Source organism: Agelaius tricolor, unplaced genomic scaffold, assembly GCF_023055355.1.
Source record: "Agelaius tricolor isolate 1412-34295 unplaced genomic scaffold, bAgeTri1.0.p SCAF_2, whole genome shotgun sequence".
Taxonomy (NCBI): domain Eukaryota; kingdom Metazoa; phylum Chordata; class Aves; order Passeriformes; family Icteridae; genus Agelaius; species Agelaius tricolor.
Genome location: NW_027269262.1, coordinates 79,215,027 through 79,236,215, shown reverse-complemented (window position 1 = coordinate 79,236,215; position 21,189 = coordinate 79,215,027). Strand labels below are relative to the sequence as shown.

The 21,189-nt window shown below is 44.0% G+C and overlaps 1 protein-coding gene across 1 annotated transcript in view; it reads right to left on the bottom strand.

The window, feature by feature from the left end:
- SAMD12 (sterile alpha motif domain containing 12) overlaps nt 1-19,539 on the bottom strand; it is a 175,200-nt gene extending 155,661 nt beyond the window's left edge. The window contains exons 1-2 of the mRNA XM_071421690.1: nt 19,134-19,539; nt 1,011-1,186 (exon numbers count right to left, since the gene is read on the bottom strand). Coding sequence (XP_071277791.1) covers nt 1,011-1,186; nt 19,134-19,509 — 552 coding nt within the window. The 5' untranslated portion in view covers nt 19,510-19,539. The remainder of the gene's footprint in view (nt 1-1,010; nt 1,187-19,133) is intronic.
- Between the last annotated feature and the right edge of the window lie 1,650 nt (nt 19,540-21,189).

The following is a 21,189-nucleotide window of genomic DNA, read 5'->3' as shown; positions in this document are numbered from 1 at the left end:
TAGAAAAAAAGACACTCATTTTATTTGCTCTAATAACTCTCAAAGTGTCAGATTCAATAAAGACTCAATTTTCCACTCTGCAGAAATTACCCCCAAACTCCTGGTTTTAGGCCTTTAAGAATCAAAAATACTGATAAGGCTTTTAAAGAATGCTTCCCAATTATTTTATAACATTCTCTTATCTGTCTTTTGACCCTGAGACCAGCTTCCTTGGTTAGAGCCTAGTGCCAGTAATGCCAAGCTTGTGGGTTCAATCCCTGTACGGGCCATCCACTTAGGAGCTGGATTTGATGATCCTTGTGGGATCCTTTCCAACTCAGAATATTCTGTGATTCCAGTTAAAAATGTATCTAATATGACAAATTACTGTCCTATACCAAAGTATCTTGAGTACACACATTCACTTGCACTTGGTAGTCATGTCTGCTGCACTCATACAAGAAGTAGAAGTTTATGAGTAAGAACAGACACGTTTGTTTTCAGGAACTCATCTCTAAACTACGTTTGCTCACTGTCATATCAGACATGGAAGAACTGGCCTGGTATTTTACCTAAAATGAGTTAACAGATTATTAAAATCAGTCACCCATATAAAAATCCACATATTCATATATCCATAGAACTTTTCTCCTCCTTTACCTGACTCAAGAAAAAAAAAATATACAAACAAAAAAAATAACCTCAAGAAAAACATTTCTGTGCCCATTCTGCTTGTTATCCAAGTCATTTGGAAAAAGTCTCCACAGTGTCTGAAAAAGAGAGATCCCATTACTTTAATTATCTTCATTTAGAGAAAAACAGAATAGTGGAATATCCAAGGTGTGTGTATGCTACAACTCCACAGCAGTACCTTGCTTCTGTAACACCCACTTCCTCAGACTGACTGCTATTTTTACACCTTTATATGTCTTTAACAGGATGATAAATGCTTTTTAAGCAGACGCCAGGACTTCAAGAAGCCTGGATTCTTAAAGACTCACCAAAATAAATAAGAAGGCAATTCTACCTACCTTAGATATTTCTGGCTCCACTTGTCTCTTGGGTGTGTCTTTTGACTCGGGCCCTTTGGGAGTACCGGTGCTCTTAACCGCCAGCGAATCAACTCCTTCGCCTTCAAGCTGCAGGTTAATGCCTTCTGTGGGGACAGGGTGATCAATACCATTTGGATTCAGATTGCAATGGATAGCTGGGAAAAAATAGGAGAAACATTGCTTTAGAGCTGGGAAAAAATATGAGAAACGTTGCTTTAGGAAACATTGCTTTAGGAAAGAAGAACCCAACGGTTCAAACATTTAGCACGAACTACTGAGAAGTGCCATGCAGTAACCAGAGCTGTGTCAGACCACAGCAAATGAACCATCTGTACTTTGATGTGGATTCAAGGTGAGATATTTGAGAAAGAGAGGAATGCAGCACTGTATAAATTTATTTAGTGCAGGCTACCATGCAGAACGGTGCTCTGCTGAATTCACTGGAGCTTCCAAGACCCTCAACTTAGAGCTTTTATTAAATGTTCATCATCCAACCATACATTTTTTTCTGTTCTAGGCAAACAAGTTGAAGGTTTTCTATTACATTTTCAATTCCTACAACATTCTGGGTCTTGAAGAATGTGGGATAAGTAAGCCATGCACAAAAAAATCAGCAAGTCAGTCTCTGCACAGAGTAATGACTTATCCAGCTGATTATTTCTCCTTCAGTCCTTTGTACCACTGCAAGTTACCACCTACACCATCCTAACAAGCAAGAGAGATGTACTCCCTAGGAGTATATAATGAGGTAGGGATTAATGACAGCAGAATAAGGAAAGCATCCAGAGGAAAAAAATAAAACAAATGCAAACCATACAACAGAAATGGCCTTTTAGAACTATGGCAGTAGCTTGCTTTCTGCCCAAATTTTCACAGTTTCAGCACTCACACATATAGTAGTGATTTTAAAAATGTGTGGATACTGAGATAACTTCCCCTTTATGTGACTGACTTTTGCATTTATGTTCCTGCACAACTGGGCTACTTTTAGCACTACTTGTAATTAATGGTCCCAACCTCCCCTGTGTACAAAAGAACTTTGCTCAGATACTGTGGTGCAATGTTTGACAGATCTGAATATAAACCTGAACTACAATGTACAGCCAAAACAAAAGCTGCCCTTTTACTCTTGCTTGACTTAGAAGCAAAGGATGGGGAGCGGGGGAAGAACTGCCAGTTTCTTCCCGCTACAGATCAGCCCTTGAAGGCCTCTCACAGGAAACTGGCTCAAGCTGCCTGTGAAAGCAAAGGGTTATTTAACTTCAGCACCTTTTGAAAATCTCTTCAGCTTAAATCCTAGAGTCTTAATTGAAAACTTTGAGTCTCAATTACAAGAATTCCTTGGTACAGAATTAAAGCAGAGGCCAAAATGTTGACCATTTTGCCTTGAGATCTTTAAAAACATCCAAATATTTCTAAAAGATAAGTGATCTCTGCAACTACTACAATACCTACATCTGCAAGCCAAGGACAGGAACACCTCCTCTGGGAACTTAAAAAGAAATTTGATTCTGTGGTTTACATTTACATCAGTGTGCCTCAAGACACCAAAAAAATTCTCTCTCTCCTAGATTATAGCCACCTACTATTATCTAGCTCCTCTAGATCATATTAACCTACCCAAAGGAAACAACTACTAACAACTCTGCCTGTCCTCCAGACCACAGAAAGATAGATGTGATCCACCAAGACTATTTTCACAGCACACTGAGAATAAAAACTGTTCTGTTAGTAACCTAATTAATTCCCCCTGTACAAAAAATGTAAATGTATCATAACTGACCTGTAAAAGTCCTCCCCTCCTAGCACACCCTGCTCCAGCAAGGGCTGACCAGCAGTAAAAACACATTTGGTATCAGATGCAATCCATAAAAATCCTCCAACTGCCAGGATCTTCCCTAGCTGAATAGGAAGACTCCTAGAGACACCTTTGAAACCCTAACACACTACAGCAACATTCAGAAGCAGGCAGTTTTTGGCTGTCAGCCCAGTTCCAGTGCTCACCAAAAAGAAATTAGGTAGCGCAGTAGAACTTAAAACTGTCTGGAAGAACAATGCCAGCAGCAAGTCTCCTGTGAATTCCAACTCCTCCCTTCCAAGTGCTCCCAAACAATAGAGATTAGGGAGAAGGGTTGCATGGCATCAACAAGGAGACCCTTCTGGGTTATGGCACTAATTTACCATGCATTAGAGGCAGCAAATGATACAGGTTTTGATAACATGGCAGCATGATGACTAACCTTACCTCCTCCTATGTACAGCCACATGACACACTTGGTGGATGAGGGAAAGGCTGTGGACGTTGTCTACCTCAACTTTGATACTGTCTCCCACAGCCTTCTCTTGGAGAAATGGCTTTTCATGGCTTGGATTGGGGTACTGTTCACTGGGCAAAAACCTGGCTGAGCGGCCAGGCCCAGAGAGTGGTAGTGAATGGAGTTATATCAAGCTGATGACTGGTCAGTTATATAACTCCAGTTATATCAAGCTAGTGCTTGATATAACTTGATATAACTTGATATCAAGTTATAACTTGATATAACTCCAGTTATATCAAGCCAGTTATATCAAGCTAGTGCTCTTTCAGCAATGCCTTTTACTGGGCTCCTTCAGGATACAAAAGAGAAAAAATGGAAGAGGCTGCTAGCAATTACAGAGATGCCCACTGCCTTTTAATTGAAAACAGGTGAGTGGTTAAAAGAAACACAGGCTGTCCTAGGGGACTTTTCCAAGTGGTGTTCCCCACAGCCAGTTCTATTTAATATCTCTCACCAGTCTGGATGAGGGGATCAATGGTACCCTCAGAAAGTTTGCAGATGACACCAAGTTGGTTGGGAGTGCTGATCACACTGCTGGAGGGTAGGAGGGCTCTGCAGAGGGATCTGGATAGGCTGGATCAGCGGCCAAGGCCAGTGCTGTGAGATTCAACAAGGCCAAGTGCTGGGTCTTGCACTTGGGTCACAGCAACCCCCTGCAGCCCTGCAGGCTGGGGAACAGTGGCTGGAGAGCTGCCCTTGGGAAAGGACCTGGGGGTGCTGGTCAGCAGTGACTGAACGTGAGCCAGTGTGGGCCCAGGTGGCCAAGAAGGCCAATGGCATCCTGGCCTGGATCAGAAACAGTGTGGCCAGCAGGACCAGGGCAGGGATTGTCCCCCTGTACTCAGCACTGGTGAGGCCACACCTCGAGTGCTGTGTCTGTTCTGGGCCCCCAGTACAAGAAGGACATGGAGGGGCTGGAGTGTGTCCAGAGAAGGGCAACAGAGCTGGGGAAGGGTCTGGAGCACAAGTCTGAGGAGGAGCAGCTGAGGGAGCTGGGGGTGTTTGGCCTGGAGAAAAGGAGGCCCAGGGGAGACCTTGTCACTCTCTCCAGCTCCCTGAAAGGAGGCTGCAGCCAGGTGGGGTCGGTCTCTTCCCCCAGGTAACAGTGACAGGATCAGAGGAAAAGTCCTCAAGTTGGGCTAGGGGAAGTTTAGATCGGGTATTAGGAAAAATTTCTTCATGGAAGAAATGGTTGTCAGGCATTGGAACAGGCTGCCCAAGGAAGTGGGGCAGTCAACATCCTTGAAAGTATTTTAAAAAATATTTAGACATGGCACTTGAGGACATGGTTTAGTGGTGGACTTGTCAGTACCGGGTTAAGGGCAGGACTTGATTTTAAAGCTCTTTTCCAACTTCAATGGTTTTATAAATCTATAAGCACCTGGATGGCTTAAAAATGAAATAAGTCACTTGGCAAGATGCTGCTTGACTCTTAGCCCATCATGCATTCAAGAGTAATGAATGCTAGTGCTTTTTCAGCAATGCCTTTTACTGGGCTCCTTCAGGATACAAAAGAGAAAAAATGGAAGAGGCTGCTAGCAATTACAGAGATGCCCACTGCCTTTTAATTGAAAACAGGTGAGTGGTTAAAAGAAACACAGGCTGTCCTAGGGGACTTTTCCAGAGTTGCTAATATTGAAGGGTGGGGGAGGGAAGTGGGGAAAGAGAACTTTTTTCTAGGGGTATTTATCTCCTAAGAAGAGTAAGTATCTCAGTCACTTGGCCAAGTTTCTCTTTCTTTGTCACAATACATCTTTAGGTAGCCAGCTCTATTATTTTCTTCTAGTGCTACCTCCAACCCTCAGCTACACAGAGAATAGGAGCAAGGACTATTTCCTTGTGTGGGTCTGTTATTTCCTGTTACCACACAGATCCATCTTTGTGGCAGATAGGTGGAGTTCTTGCCTCCTTTTAAATGTCAATACAAACCAAAATGGTTCCCTTTCAGGATTTGTTAAAGGCAGCGAAAGAGGTCAATGTTTGGTCAATAATTTATTCTCTTCCTAAATCTACATCTTATATAATTTTAGCTAGATAAGGTCAGCTCAAAACCCAGGACCAACTATCAAACCTAATGGGGCTTGGTGGGCTGACAGCACCCAGAGTTAACACCCCATAGAGCTGAGTCAAAACAGCTCTTAGAAAATAATCACAAATCACTAACTTCACCACAGCCCATGCGCTCTGACTCTTAGCTGACACATCTTAAATTTCTTTTAGGACTTAATGGCATTCATCTGGAAAAAACTCTTTCTTGAGACAAAGTAGTTTCTGGCTAAAATATTGTTCAGACCATTACTCCTCTTTACTCTGGTACTGGCTAACACTAGCTCATCCTACCCTCTGCTTTCAGACCATTCTCCCACACTGCTCCTTTGACAATATCCCTGCTGCCTCAGCACCTCTTCATTCCACCAAACTGCATCCACCTGATCAGTCCCAAATTTTAACAGTACATCAAGACAACAAACACCCTCTAAATCAGCTCACAGTATCAGCCTAATACCACTATATCAGCAATATCATTGATTTTGAAACAGAACTTCTTCCAATATTCTTCCATACAATCTCAATATTCATATATCGTCTATATCTCTGTAATACAACCCTTCATCCAGATTCAGATCACTTATATTCTCCTTTCCCTGCTGAAAACCCCACCTCAGCTGATTATTCTCTCTTCATGATCCCCCAACAATTGTTGTTCAACTTGTACTGAAAGCTTTCTGTGGTGGGAACTTGTTTCCTTTTGAGGAAGGAGGGTGGATGTTCTGTAGAGCTCTGACTGCACAGCAACAAGCACATAATGAATGGTGCTGGCAGACACAATAACGTAGATCCAAAGATTACATTTATTAAACAAACTATTATTTAAAACAAAGGTACTTAAGTGCTCTTGTACTCCTAACTGAATGGTAAAGCTGAATCTAATATCCACTTTTTCAGCATCTAAAAAGACTGCTGAGATCTTCCAAGTTATGAGAGTGAAAAGCTCTGTGAGAAAAAGAGTTAGCAGAGCATCTAAAATGGAAAAATTACCCTACATCTGTCCTAAAAAACTAGGATGCAATACACTAAGTACTTTTTATATATGGTGGAAGACAAACTCAAGTCTTTTCCATGTATACAGAGCAAGATAATTTGTTGCCCTGCAGAAGCTGGCCCATACACGTGAGCCAGTTCCATGCCCACACAGATCTCTCCAGGGTGCACACGCAGTTTCAAGAAAGAGCTCACAGGGCAGTAAGAATGCTCTGCCCCCCCAGCTACCTTCCTCCCATGCCTGCCTGCCTCCCAGATGGCAAGCAGCCAAGAGACAGCTTGTCTGAGCATGCTTGATGGTACACAGAAGTCACCAAGAGCCAACGCAAGTTACTGGCATCTGGGGCAAGCCTTGTCTTTTCCTAGAGGGTACTCTGTGAATCCTGTCTGGAAAAAAGCCTGAAGGCACTCTTCAGAACACAGCCTTGATATATCCAAAGTTTTGCATGGGCAGATGGAAAGTCTTTGTCTCTCCATCTGTAGGCTCAAGGCTTAGCAGATAAATCTATGATCAATCACTACCTCTGTGCACTCACTGCCTACTGTGTCAAACCTTTCATAACTATGTGTTTCAGTGGGAATACTGCTGGCTGCTTAAAACTTTAAGCAGATCAATTAAGGCTACATTAAAGCGTATTTGGCAAGTACTTGAGTTACATGCAATAACAATTGTTCTATTCTAAAAAGTGATCGAGTAAAAATAGCATCTTCTTACTCATGTGCCCTGTTCTGTGTGCATCATAGTCATATGCTAGCTTTTGCTATTCAGAGACAAAAAGCAGGCACAGGAGATACCCACCCAAGCTCTAACAATCCTTACAAAACTTTCATGTGTCAAATACTGGCAACCTTGCAAGCTCCATTTTATGTATTCATTCCACGGACTAGCTGCACAATGCTAAGAGGTAAGTCCATACAATCCACCTACTACTCCCACCATAAAATACCACATTGTTGAAAAGGACAGACAAAAGTTCATCCATTCCACAGCTTGAACATTAACAAACTCGAGTTGGACATAGCAGGGACCTTACAGAAAGGGTCCAAATATCTTTTCAGTCATTTCAGTAGTCACAAAGATTTATCGAGTATTTCTAGGGAAAAACACCTTTGGACAGCAGCTCTCACTGGACTTGTTCCTTCCATCGCTGCCCATTTCTTTGTCAAAAGTAAATCAAACCTCCAATCACATCAAATTTTGCAGTCAGCATTTTCAATGAGAGTTCTATACACTTCCAGAGGCTTTTCAATCCAGAGCAGTCAGACAGAATCCCTGAGGCTTTTTGCTTGCCTTTACTCACAACCTGCTTTATCTGGGTTGATCAGAGAGGAGATATTCACACTGAAAACACTGAAGTCTTGCTCAGATTGAGATGCCTCCTCACACTTACCAAATGAGCAAGATGGATCTGCACTGCAAAGCCCTTCTTGAATTTCAAGAAGCTTATACTTCATTAGCAGCTCTGCATATCCCTAGCAAACATGGAATTATTTTCAAAATATCTGACCTGAGCAGTTACTACTACTTCTACAATAGTAAAAAACAAGATTAAAAACAGCAAATAAAGATGGCTTTAATTTGTACTATAAAATTTAGGACTATTTTGACTACTTTGTCTGGCAGAAATTTTTTCCATAGTAATGAGTTTCTGTAACTCCTATGGATGGTTCATCTGCCTCATCAATCAGCTTCTAGTTTTAAGAAACTGTCTGGCTTTTGCCTACCAGAAGTACTTCTCCATATAGTCCTCTCTTCACCTAATGTAAATTTGCACAGTTCCCCCAACACATCACTTGGAACCAGCTGAAAATGCAAAGTTTCACATAAATACAATCTGCTGCTTATGTTGCAACCTAGTAAATACTGCTGACAACCTGCTGAGCAAGTAAATTCAAGATTTAGCCCACCCTGTTCTTCAAACCTGTCTGTCTAATGGCCACCAAATCAGCAGCACTCACACAGAGCAAAGAAGCCCAGCAAATCAGTCAGGACCTTTTCTACTTCAGTACAGGTCACATGAATTTATCACAAACCTCCTGTAAGGCTGAAATCCCAAAGTACTTAACTGAAGTAATATTAGGGTCTAGCTATCTGCTTCTGCTGGTCAGCATCAAAAAGCAGCATCAAGCAATTCCAAACAGGCTGTGCCAAAAGGGAGGCCAGTATTGATCTGGGGAGTGCACTGTGAACTGCTGCTGCTGATGAGCTGTACCTGGAGCTCTGCACACAAAGCTCAGACAGACACAGGCAGCAAGGCTTGGCAGACAGACACACACCTGTACCTGCAGATCCCTCCAGGGAGCTGCTTGTCTTTCTAGCCTCTTGTTATAATGACTACTAATCATTAATCAATTAAACAAAAACCCAGCTTCTTACAAGATATGAATTTCACAACCAAGTCTTTGTTAAAGCAGTGGGACGTGCCCAACAGCTGGGCAGGATGGGTGACAGCCCAGCAGCAAGGAGTGGACATTGAGCCAGATCAAGAGGGCAGGAAGGGCAGAGCAAAGGGGACACAGGTGTAAAAAGTGGAGAGAGGCAGAAGTGGATAAAGTGTTCAGAGGAAAAGCATCCATTTTGATTTTTAACTGTGACTTGTCAGGCTTTTGCCTTTTTACCTCTTTGGAATTATTATTAGCAAGAAAACTTAAGGTAATGGCATTCCTGAGCCAACTATCCCTGAACATCTCTAGCTGAACAATGGGGTAGTCATCCCATGGTATCGAGCCAATTACTGCTCTAAGCCACTCGCTCTCTCCAGAAACAATTAAAAAATACACAAAACTAAAGCCAAGGAAGAACACAGAAAAAGTATGTTTTCAGAGACAAGCTACTACACATATATATCTCTAACAAGCTGTAAGATGGTATAAAGTATTGTACAATGACAGAAATATATCAAGAAATCCAAATGAGTAACTCAGCACTTTCATATCTAGAATCAAACTAAACTCATAATTCGATTGAAGGCCAAAAAAAATCTCGAGTGTAGAGAGAAGAGACCCCTTAGTTCTTTACAAAACCAAAACACTAAGCCCAGAATAAGAAATTCTCTTCTTCTATGGGTTGAGTTTGCCTTCTGAGACCCTCACCCAACCAGGATAGGTATGTAATTAAGTTTCTTCAGCTAAGAAACTTCCTTATTCCTTTTTTTACAGTTTTCCTACTGGAAACTATTTATTTTATGTATGGTAATATCCACTTACCATCTCTTATCTTACAGACTTTAGCAAATGCTGTAAACAGTTTCTTTTACACCTGCTCTTCAGGAGGCAGACTGCATGTCATCGCTATGCTAGACAGACCTTGGTGTCTCAGTAATGCAAGTTCAGCCTTTATAACAGCAACAAGATTTCATTATAAAAAGCTGACACAGTGACTGGAGAGCAATATTATTTCTGAAGCATTTTCTCATTTTAATAAAAGTACACTTGGTACAAGCAGCTCTTGAATTCACGCTAGCAACAGAGACTCATTGAAAAATGAACCTATCTAGTGAATAAATAAGGCCAGGTTACCACAAATCCTGTACAGGTATAGATGAACAGGAGAAATACTGACACATAAGGGGACTAAGAACTATGCAATTAACTTGGAGCAAAATGGATCTTAGTGAACAATGTAGTAAAGGTCAGTAAGTAATATGTTTCACCTGCACACGAGAAAACCATTTAAGCAAGGGATTAAAATATTGGTCATTTGTAGATTCTCTTTAATAGTAAAGAAGTCTGGATTTGAAGATTGTGAGTTGCACAAAGTTGCATAAAAGAGGGTGCTATAACAGATAAGGATTGTATGAATGAAAAACAAAGAAAATCTATTGGTAGATAGAGAAGCAGAGACCTTGAATAATTTTCTCTCACAAAGAAAAGAATTCATCATATATTACAACTGTCAGTCAGCAACCAACTTAGGCAAACTCCAAACCAGGTACCACTGTTGCCCTAAGGATTTTGCAGAGAAAATGGAGAGATAAAAAAGAGTAATAACACACCTGGGTATACAATGAGTCTGCATTAGTTCCACTGATCTTGGAATAAACTTGTCTTGTAGTCACTGATTAGGAAGCTGGGATAGTCACACTTCACTACAAGCTACATTTCTGAGACTGCCTCTTCTCAAGTCCTAACAATACTACTGTTCAATTCTGTACTCAGCCAACATGACATCAAAAAACGTTTTTAAATGCTAACAAGCCTATCCAGCACACAAAGAACAGCTCAAACAGGTTAAGTCCTCATTATGGCACCAGAGATGCACTGTCCCACACATGCAGCACAGATCTCTGCCTTTGCCCTACTCATGAAAGCCAGTGTCTGCTGAACATGTGGCACAGAAATGGCCACATTTAGCTGTGGATCTGGGCTTTATTTCTTGTCCCATGAATGAGGCACAGTCAACAAAATGCAAAGGAAAATATTCATCCCCACTAGCATAACTAGTTTGAAATCTGGCAGTTGACTTCTGTTCTCAGTCCTGGATTTCTCTCAACTGCCTAAAAGTTACCTCCTTTATTACTGTTCAAGGATATCCCTTCCCTGGTACACTTAACTGAAGAGCCTGGAAATGCCTTCTTTCCTTCCCCCAGTAAAATTCTTCACCTCCTACTGCTTGCTCATACCACTGTATCCTACTCACTCTAGTACCCCAGATGATTTGTGTAGCAACAAACCGTCAGCCAAGAGCATGCAGAGGACAATCTGAGAGAAAGCCTCTATTGACGCACATTACAATTCTCTTTCTTTATGTTTATGAAACAGCATTATTAAAAGTCTCTTTCTTGCTTTTTACTAGGTTATTTGCAGAGAAAAAAATCAACTCAAGCAAAATCCCCTCTGGGGGAAGAAAATAATTTTTTTGTTAAAAAGAGCCACAAAGACAGGGCAGAGGTGAGCAAATGAGTGGAGGAATGGAGGGAAGTAATAACCTGAATGTTCAGCTAAAGAACAGGAGCTAGCACAGGATAGGGCTGCACCAAAGACCAGCTAAAATCCACACTGTCTTCCTCACACTCTTATTTCTGTCAATGACATACTCCCTGAAAGTATATTAGATCCTGTAATTGAATGCAGGGTTTACTTCAGCCCAAGTTCAGACCCTGCACACCTCCTTGCTTCATCCAGGAGCACAAACTAGGCTGAATTCTTACTGCTTCGGGTAATGAAGCTGCTCTTTAATGCCAACTTTACCTTATGCTGCACACAGAACATGCAGCTATTCACAGCAACTGCCTCACTCTTTCTGTAGTCCTTTTGCAACAGGACACTTCTGGAGAGAGAAGGACAATCCTTTGCAAAGGTAAGGGAACATAAAACCTACTCAAGGCAGAAGCCACTAAGGCTGACAGCTGCAGAACTAATGTGCTTCAGGTTCTCCTGAATGGCTCTCTCAGACCATATTTCACCTCATTTAGAGAGGTCAGTACAGGTGTTTCCAACCCTACCTGCTGTGGAGAATCAGTATTTTCCAGATGGCATTTCTACAGTTGTAGCCTAATACCAGGCCTCTCCTTCCCCAAATCCCATTGACCAGACATGGCACACAGTTCCTCTTCCAGAGCAGTATCAGTTCTTATAAACTAAGAAAAAGAAAGTGACATATCTTATGCATCATGATCCTGCTTGTTAATATTTCTGTAACTCAGTGCCTAATTCCTCATCTCCTCTGTTTCTGGATTGTCCTGACCAAATTTCCCTCTCAGCTACTCAATGCAAATCAAATTCTTGTGGTGAGTAGAATTGTTCTGGACACACAGCAGATGAGCTAGACTTTGTCATAAAAGTCATCAAGCTGGGTCAGACTAGAAGTTTAGCCCTTTATGCCACTGCTTAAAGAACAGCCTGAGAGCAGGGCGTACATGAAGTGATCCAGCCTTGGCACATTAGGAATGACCCCCAAGGTTAAAAGTGCACTTGGGGAACCCCTGTATTATATGAAAAACTATTTCCTTTTTTAATTTAAAGCACAAAACCCCACAGCTTCATTGTTCTGCCTTGTGACCTAGTTCCTTTTTCCACCTTCTCCACACCATTCATCAAGACCTAAGGATTCTCTCCATGGTCATCTCTTTTCCAAGCTAAAGATTCAGATTCTTTGTAACCTGCTCATCTCTTTTCCAAGCTTAAGAATGATAGTATCTGTAACCTGCCTTCAGAGAACACACCATGTCTCTGACCAGCTGACTTGTTTTTTCCCTATTTTTCCAGTCCTCTCCTTCTTTTAGGGTGTGGCAAGCAAAAGCGGCAGGGAGCATTGACAATACAAGAGCAATATGCAATGATACAGAAACATTGTTCAGAGCTTGCCTTGTTCAGAGCTCTCCTCATAGTTCTTGAGATCTTATTTGCTATTTTGACCAGCACCAACCAGACAGTTTCAGAAGACCTCAAAATTACTCCATTTTTTAGCTCTTTTGCCTTTGGCACCTTCCAGAACTACTCCCTCTACATTCTCTGCATGTTTTGAGCAGATAATTGAGGGCTGAGCTGTTCAATTGTTAATCTGCAAGGGTAAATACCTGTATCCATTCAAAGGCAACAGCTTTCATGAGAAATACCCAACAACAGGATTGCTCAGTTTTAAATTCTGAGTGTCTCTTGCTCACAGAAAGGAGCAATGCATTAGAGATCACACAGTCTGGACATCAGAAGAGACAAGTCAAGAGACAAAACAGGGCACAAGAAGGTAAAGCTGTCTCAGCCAGGACAACAGAGAAAATTGGCTCCAAAACCAGGCACACTATCCCAACAGACCCACAGACTCAATACTGAACTGAAAAGCAGCCTTTTAACAGCTCTACTACCTCTGCAAACTAGCTGTATTACTTTCAGAGACCAATGGGCAAAAGTAAAACTTACAGTGCTCTACAGACACCGAGTTCTGCACCCACCAGCAAGCCTGCACAGAAGATGCTTTGGACAGAAAGCTCTCCATGCTTATCAACTCAACAACCAGCACCAGCCTGCAACTCTGACACCATCCAGCTGCAGTGCCTTGCTCTGAGCCTGTCCCTGCTGTTCTCCTGCCACAGCCCTTGTGACACAGCAATACTGGGAAGCACCAGAGACTGGCTCTGAGCAGCTTGTCTTGGCCTCACACACTTAGCTGTACACAAGAGGAATAAAGCTACACAACCTCCTTGGATGTTGCCTGCCATGCTTGGACATAACAGAAGAACAAAAAAAAACCCTCCAAAAACCCTTAAGAAAAGTTCTACTTTACAGTTTCCAATTAAGCAGTAAACATGAGCTCTTACAATGTCACTACAGGTTTTGTCAATACTTTCCAGTAGTACATTAGGAAATGCATCCAAAGTCTAACTCTTGTCATCTGCTCACTTGCATTCCCTTCTTGGTGGAGAAAGCACACAAACTTTCAAAGCATAACTCCTTCCATTTGCATTCATATTGCCACCACTGGACAAGTTTTAACCTTAGGATGGTATTCAATTATACTGAACCAGTAAATTTATATTAATCAGTGACCTCCTTGAGCTTCTAAGTCTTCCATGTACTTTAAAGGGTAAGGTCAAACACTCAAGGAACTGTATCTAAACTGGCTGATATGAAGTACTTCTGAGTTTCAAGAAACACTCTTATCCTACAACCAAATTTCATCCAAAGGAACAAAGCGTCACATCAAGTCTACACTTGGTACCTTGATTCAGGGAGGGTAAAATGATCACATAACTTGCATAATATCCACCCTCCACTCAAGCTGAATACACACAAAGACCCTCCATTGCAGGGCGATTCTTTGTTGCTACAGCTTCATTTTGGGGCCTCCAACCCCCACAATGGAGTGCACCTTCTGAACTTCAGCTCACAGTCCCCCCTTCAAATGCAGCAACAGAGATTGGAAAGCTCTAAGCAGTGGTTCAAAGCAGAGAAGCACACGCAGCCATGAAGCTGTATGCACAGTGTGGGGGTGGGTGGGAGGTAGAGCTGTTGTTGAGCAAGAAATAAAGGGGTAGATGTTACAGCCCAACAAGGAGGCTGCCACTTGAATGTGGATGAGATGTATCTTCCAGTCTGGCATCCCATAATTGCTGATGCATTTTTGCAAAAAATGGTCAGAAAGTGACACACAGAACTCAAGAATAATAGCTGATGTTCAAATCTCATGCCTCACTGTCTAATACACCTCCAGCATTGGTGTTATCTATCTCCTCTACTATGACCCAATGTGACTGTTTCACCTGGAGAGTTGAAATGAGTTGTCTCTCTCTGTCCTGCTTCCAACTGGCAGCTATTTCCAAGCCACATCTCTGAATCCCTCAGGCTAAGAAGTGGTTAGAAATTACCGAAGATACCAAAAACATGACAGAAACATGTGCTATTTTTGAATCACAGGGCTTGTTACTTCTTTACTCCATAGGCAAGTAAGTGTGCTGAAACACCATCTACTGGATCACATTCCCTGGCAACTCAGATATGGAGACATATCCAGTCTGAGCTCAAAGTGGGTGTAGGAATAAGGCGAAGTTGAGTAACTGAATACCTGTCAGAAGAGTTGTACTTTTGGGCACGCCCTGGAACAGCATGATAGGTACCTACACTGAAAGCTGCTTCAAAGCTGTCCTCTGGGTGATCCTGAACTTGCTTTGACATTCTTGGCAGAGTTAGCATAGCACATCTATGAGCTCACCATATTTCAAGTCTCTGAAGAAACACATGGCAGCATTCAATATCCATGGAGTTGCTAGGCACTGCAGGCGTTCAACCAAGGTACACCACATAGTTGAAATCCACAGGATCACTCTGATAGAAGTTGGTTACAAGCTGCAAATAACTTCAGTTCTGCAGCAGTCAACCTGGATGCCATTCCACAGAACACCCTAACCTCCTTTGAGTCTTAGTCTCCTTAAGACTGGCCTTACCAAGGGGTAAGGCCAGTCATTGTCATTTTATGTCAGCAAGGCTCCACTTAGTAAAACCCACTGTCCCATAGGAAGATCCAGAGCCATAGGAGACTGGAAGTTTACATAAACTTCTAGGAGGAAACCTGCAACAAATCTATGTGGCACTTTCCAAAGCCTATACACAGCAAGAAAGGTGTTAGACCAAATTTCATTAAACACTTACCATGAAAGAGCTCCATGAAATAATTAGCACTTTTCTTTGCAAAGGAATCTCAAAAACACCACAGATCAGAGCTGCAGGGGATCCAACAGAACTGTGTGGGATCACCTGCATGCAGACATCATCTGATGGGTGCTGTCAGGCTCTCACCTTCCTGTGCAATAAACACTGGGGGGGGGGGGGGGGGGGGGGGGGGGGGGAAGAAATCACAATTTCTCTCTTTTCCCCTTTACCTCTGCTGCACAAGAGCAAACTGAAAAGGAAAAAAAAAAGAGAACACTGTTGCAGAGATCAAAAGCCTTTTTCTACTGGCTCTGACCTAGTTCTTTCATTCTTACTAGAAGGAGAAAAAACACTTAAAGGAACATTGTCAAAACTGTTGAGTCTAAAAATAGACTTACCTTGGCAGTGCTGCCATCTCAACGGGCTCATATTAAGGAGTGCAAACTCACTTTCCTCATACACACACACCAACCCTTTCATCAGTCTGGAAGCACTGGCACTATACAGCCCAAAGGACCTCCCAGTCCCCATAAACTCTTTTGGGACACTAAAGAATATATTATATATAACTGGCAAAGAACTGCAGTATTCTCCAAATTCCTACTTCATATATGCAAGTCTACCACTGTCAGCTATCCCAGTAAAAAAGTTTGGATATTTTCCTGAAGTAAACAGATGGACATTTGTTGACATTGCTAAACCCCAGCACACCATACTAAGACAGCTTTAAAATAATCAGATTTGAGGAAGATTTCAGCATTTTTAGATATAATAAATTTTTCAAAGACTTTCCAAAAAGTGTAAGCTACAAAATATTTTCACCTTAGCCACGCAGAGCATTTCTGAAAGGAAAAACAAAACAAAGACTCAGGGTTCATGGCTGAAGCTGACAAACAGGCAGTTTCCATAGAACAATAGCCCTGGTGGAGCTGGTGGGGCAGGATGTTGGCTCCAGCCAGGAACTCCCGTGCTGCAGAATCCCTGCCTCCCCTGTGCCCCAGAGACCTTCCCACTCCCCCAGCTGCATCCCAGAGCCACCCCCAAGTCTGCACAAGAAGCCAGTTGGCCCAACCATTCAAAGGCCTTGAATCACTCTATAAGGAAAATAAAGACCCAGGAAGTCCATCCTAGCCAGGCTCCCAGCTGACTACTGCAGAGACTGGAAGGCCAGACAACCTCAGTTTAAACCTTATTTCCAAGCTTCCAAAACTGTTGTACAGCAGGTTATATTCTCAAGATCACAAGCTGCAAACCAGGAAGGCATGCTTCCAAAGAAAACAAACAAATCAAACAAACAGAAAAAAAAAAAAAATCCCAACTGTCTGCTCTTCCTGAGTCCAGGACATTTTTCTCCTAAGTATCTATTTAGAAGATTCAATGGCAACTCTACTTTAGACTAAAGCAGGGTCTGTACAATGTGATGACTGGAGTCATGAGGAACATGGAACCTCTCAGCTTTCCAAACAGAAGCTGTAATGCCACAGCTTCATAATGTTCCTTGCCAAAAGTCACAGTTCAGGAACAGAACACAGCTCACACCTAGGGTTCCAACAAGGCCCTAGGTGCATTAAGAGAAAAGCAAGCTTTTAAGCACAATCACACAAGGAAACATGGCTCCAACATAAAATGATGGATAATAAAAGGCCTGAAATGTGAATGCACTATAAACACACAAAGCAGTCACAGCCACATGGCTACTTGTGCTGAAATAGTCATAGTGCTGTGTTAGTGTGAGGGCAACAGAATCGTGCAAAGGCAAGAAAGTTGAGGGAGAAAAAAACAAAATGGGAGGAATGCAGAACACAGAGACAAGAATGCCTGTTCTGACACACCACAGCAGGATGCATCCTGGGGGAAGGAAATGGGAAGAAGGAGTTAAAGAAAAAATTCCATCTCAGGAGAAGGGAAAGGCACTGCTTCCCAAAGCTTTAGCAGAGCTTTCCTTCATTAATATTTACAAAGCTTTTAGAGATTCTCAGATGGAGGGCACTGCAGATATGACAGGAATTATTACAGACCTGAAAAGATCTAGCAAACAGACTGAGAAGGACTTCAAGTAAATAAAGTAGGATGACATTAGTGAGCACACTGAAACAGGGGTTGCTGCTGGCATATGAACCATCTGGTGCATGGCAGTCCATTTCATTTACTTACTTACCCACTACCGGGCACGCATGCCCAGTTCATGTCATTATGCTTTTGCCACCAAAGTAATGCTTTTATTCAGGACCACTACATTCCTTCTTTGTATCATTCCAGTCTTCAAAACTGCCATTCAGTAAAGCAGCCTGTGCCTAACAAATGCTTGCCTTAGGGAGAGGTTTACACTTAGGATGAACAACTTGGGATGTTGACAGACACCTTTTGAGACACAGTGGTCTTGCTTATCTTTATTTGAATTTGCACAGGAAGCTGTTTTTCAGGGATGTTAAGCTCCCCATTGCTTCCAGGACGTTTAAGTTTTTGCTGGACCATCATTTGCACTGCTCACTTGGGTACTCAGCAAAAGACAGCTACAGCATGATTTTCAGCAATAAAGCAAGCGTATCTGATGGAACTGAAGATTTCAGCATAACTGAGAAACAAAACTCATGGTAGTCACAGGATGAACACACAAAAATACTGTCATACACTAAATTAAGCACAGGAGACACTAAATTAAGCACAGGAGAAGAGGTCAGATGGCTGGTTTTACACAGGATTCTTAAATTTTCTCAAGGGCGCCGATAAAACAAGATGAGGCGCAAACCCAGGACTGTCACTGCCTCAGTCTAAAGCACTAGAACACCGAGTGAATCTTGGAAGCAGACAGCAGGAAGGCAGATTTGCCTTTTCTCATACACCTGTCTTCTCCAACTTCCCAGAAGATCCAATGGAAAGGGAACACACAGCCAGTGTTAGAAGGCTGAAGGGAGCCCAGCATTTACTGAAGACCTAGCAAAGCATCCACCTGTCAAGGGCTTGGTAGCTATCGCCTCATTTACCGGGGTACTTCCCCAGGAGCCAGGCACCTTGTGAACACCTCACAGCTCCCGGCTGCCCAGGAGCTGAGCATCTCGGCCCTTTGGCTTCTCCATCCCTCTCAGGGAAGGAGGGGCCGAGCACAGCTCTGCGCCCATGCGGGGCACGCTGGAGCTTCGTGGGCATCGCGGTCTGGGGGCACTTCGGGGATCCGGACAGCAGCGAGGGACGGCGGCGCCTCGGCGCCCGCGGGAGAGCGACCGGCGGCGGGGCGGGGGAGGCGCCCGGGCTGAGCGCGGGGCCGGGGCCGCTCCGGAGCGAGGCGGCGCAGGTCGGCCGCCCTTGCCGGGAGAGGCGGCACCTCCGGGCCCGGCGGGAAGTTGCCGAGCGAAGCCTCCGGGCAGCCCCTGCCGCCCACCCCGCCGCGGGTGGGGGCGGCAGCCGCGGCCCGGCTCCACGGCACCTGGCCCGGGGCAGCCGCGGCGCTGCGGGCGGGCGGGCCGAGGTGCGCGGGGGCCGGGGATGCCCCGCGGCGAGGCCGAGGCAGCGGGCGGCACAGTGGCCCCGCCGGCGGACGCCGCTGTCCCGCCGGACCCGGCCGGGCCGGGGCGGCCCCGCCACGGCGCAGGTGAGTGCCCGGGGGAGGAGACAGGGGAGGGACCCCGGGGGCGGCGGGCAGGGGACGCGAAGCCCTTACCTTCCACCGCCATCCTCCCGGCCTCGCATAGTGCGCCGGCCGCCGACCCGGCCCCGGCGGCGCTGCCCCGGCCGCCCCCCCGCCCGCGCGGGCTCCGCTCATCTGCAGCCGCGGCGATCAACCTGCAGCGCTCGCTGACAGCGGGCGGGGCCGCGCCGCGGATCTCTGGGAAACGTAGTCCCGGGAAACGGGCGCCCGGCCAGGCACCCGCGTTCCCTGCCGCCGGCGGGGCCCCGGCGCGCCTCCCCTGTCCCCGGCGGCACGGAGGGCAGCACGGGGACCGGCCGTGGGCTGAGAGAGGCGGCGGGGCTGCGGACCCCCACGGGGCTTGTGGGGGAGAGGGACAGCGCGGGCACCCTGCCCCAGGAAGCTTCATTTCACAGCTCCGGGATGTTTCTCTCCAGGATTTCAGGATCTCAGACAGGCTGACGGCTGCAGGATAAGCCCGACCTGTCCCCGTCCCACCCCACCGCACTCCCTGGCCGGCCGGAGGAGTTTGTCCGCAGGGAAAGAAAAAGGCGCACACAGCACCGGGAGCTATCGGTCAGCACCTCAGCCTCGAGTCAGGCCCTCAGCGTTTGTCCATCTTACCCACTCTGACAGGTCCTACAACAAATCCCAAAAACGAAGGAGATCAGGGACACAGTAGCAGAGCCATTGCTTCAGGTGCCCAGAAATCTTACACCAAACAGCCTGCCGTCCTCAGGATCTGTCCTGGGAGACAGCTGTGGGCTTGTGCACGTCTCAGTTTTAGTTTGAGATATCAGAAAGATTTTGAAGATTTTTTTTTTTCCATTCAGAAGTAGACATTTTTTCATTTTAAGTGTATCAGTAAATATTAACTACTCAGAAACAGTCTGTGAGTTACTCTACTCACCAAAGTTATATCATTAAAATCAAGAGAATAACAGCAAAGGGACTGAGTATGAAAGGGCAAACCCAGACAGAGCATGAAAACAGTGCTACATGTTCTTTTTGTTAGTAGTGGCTATTGTGGCTAATAAGTGTTATTTGTGACAGGTTATTTTTGCAAAACAAACCTCAAATTAAGAGTGCAAGAATATACAATATGCAAGGGAATATGCATGTTGTATATTCATAATATGAGCACAAACCCCAGGAATTTTGACATCCTTGAAATATTTAAATTAATTAAAAATTGGGTCTTCATTTATTTTATGAAGGAAACTCAGAGCCTATAAGAAATGTCTTGAAGCCCAACTTTTTCCATAAGCCTTCTAATTACCAACTTTGCCCTGAAGACCTGACTTGTTTGCTCTCATAAACACCTGAACTATTAGCATTTGTGTTGTACATGAGTCCAGATGTTGTGCAAGTGTCCTGGAGCAGCAGCCTTGTTGTTCATGTGTTTGCAAAGTGATAGGCACACTCACAGTGCATTATAAGTAAAACAATTGAGAGGATATGCTGGTGCTCCCAAGTGCAGTACAGTCACACACCTGATCCATACGCTGGCAGAATAGACTGATGTTCACATGCTTTCTGTGGAGAAAATAGGATATCCCAGTTTTTTATTCCTAGATATCCCAGTTTTCAAATATATGTAATACACACATACAGCCTTCAATGCATAATAAGCTTCTGTGATTTTTGATAACATTTTGTATTAAGCTCATGTATTCAAATATTAGTCATTTATTTGACTGTGACAATATCTGGAGATATGTTGCAGTAATTACCTGGCTAATGCATATGTGAAGCAGTGCTTTCTTGTGTGGAATGAGTTGGAAGCCATAGAGGGAATAAATCAAGGCTCAGAACTAAATGTGGCATGGACATGGAGCACTGGAGTCCTATCCCCATTAGTATGCTGAATTTCTGACTGGTAACTACATTTCAGCTCTGGACCCAGAGGACATCCCCAGTGATGGGAGATCATTTAATCAATTTTACTAAGCCCTTTAAACAGCCCTGTAGTTTTTAATTACAACTTCATGCCTGCTGAAGAACAGCAAAATTATGGCTGTGACTAGATAGCAAATAAGGCATGACAGATGTTAAAAGGTGTAGTGTGTGGTACCTCATAGCTAGTGAA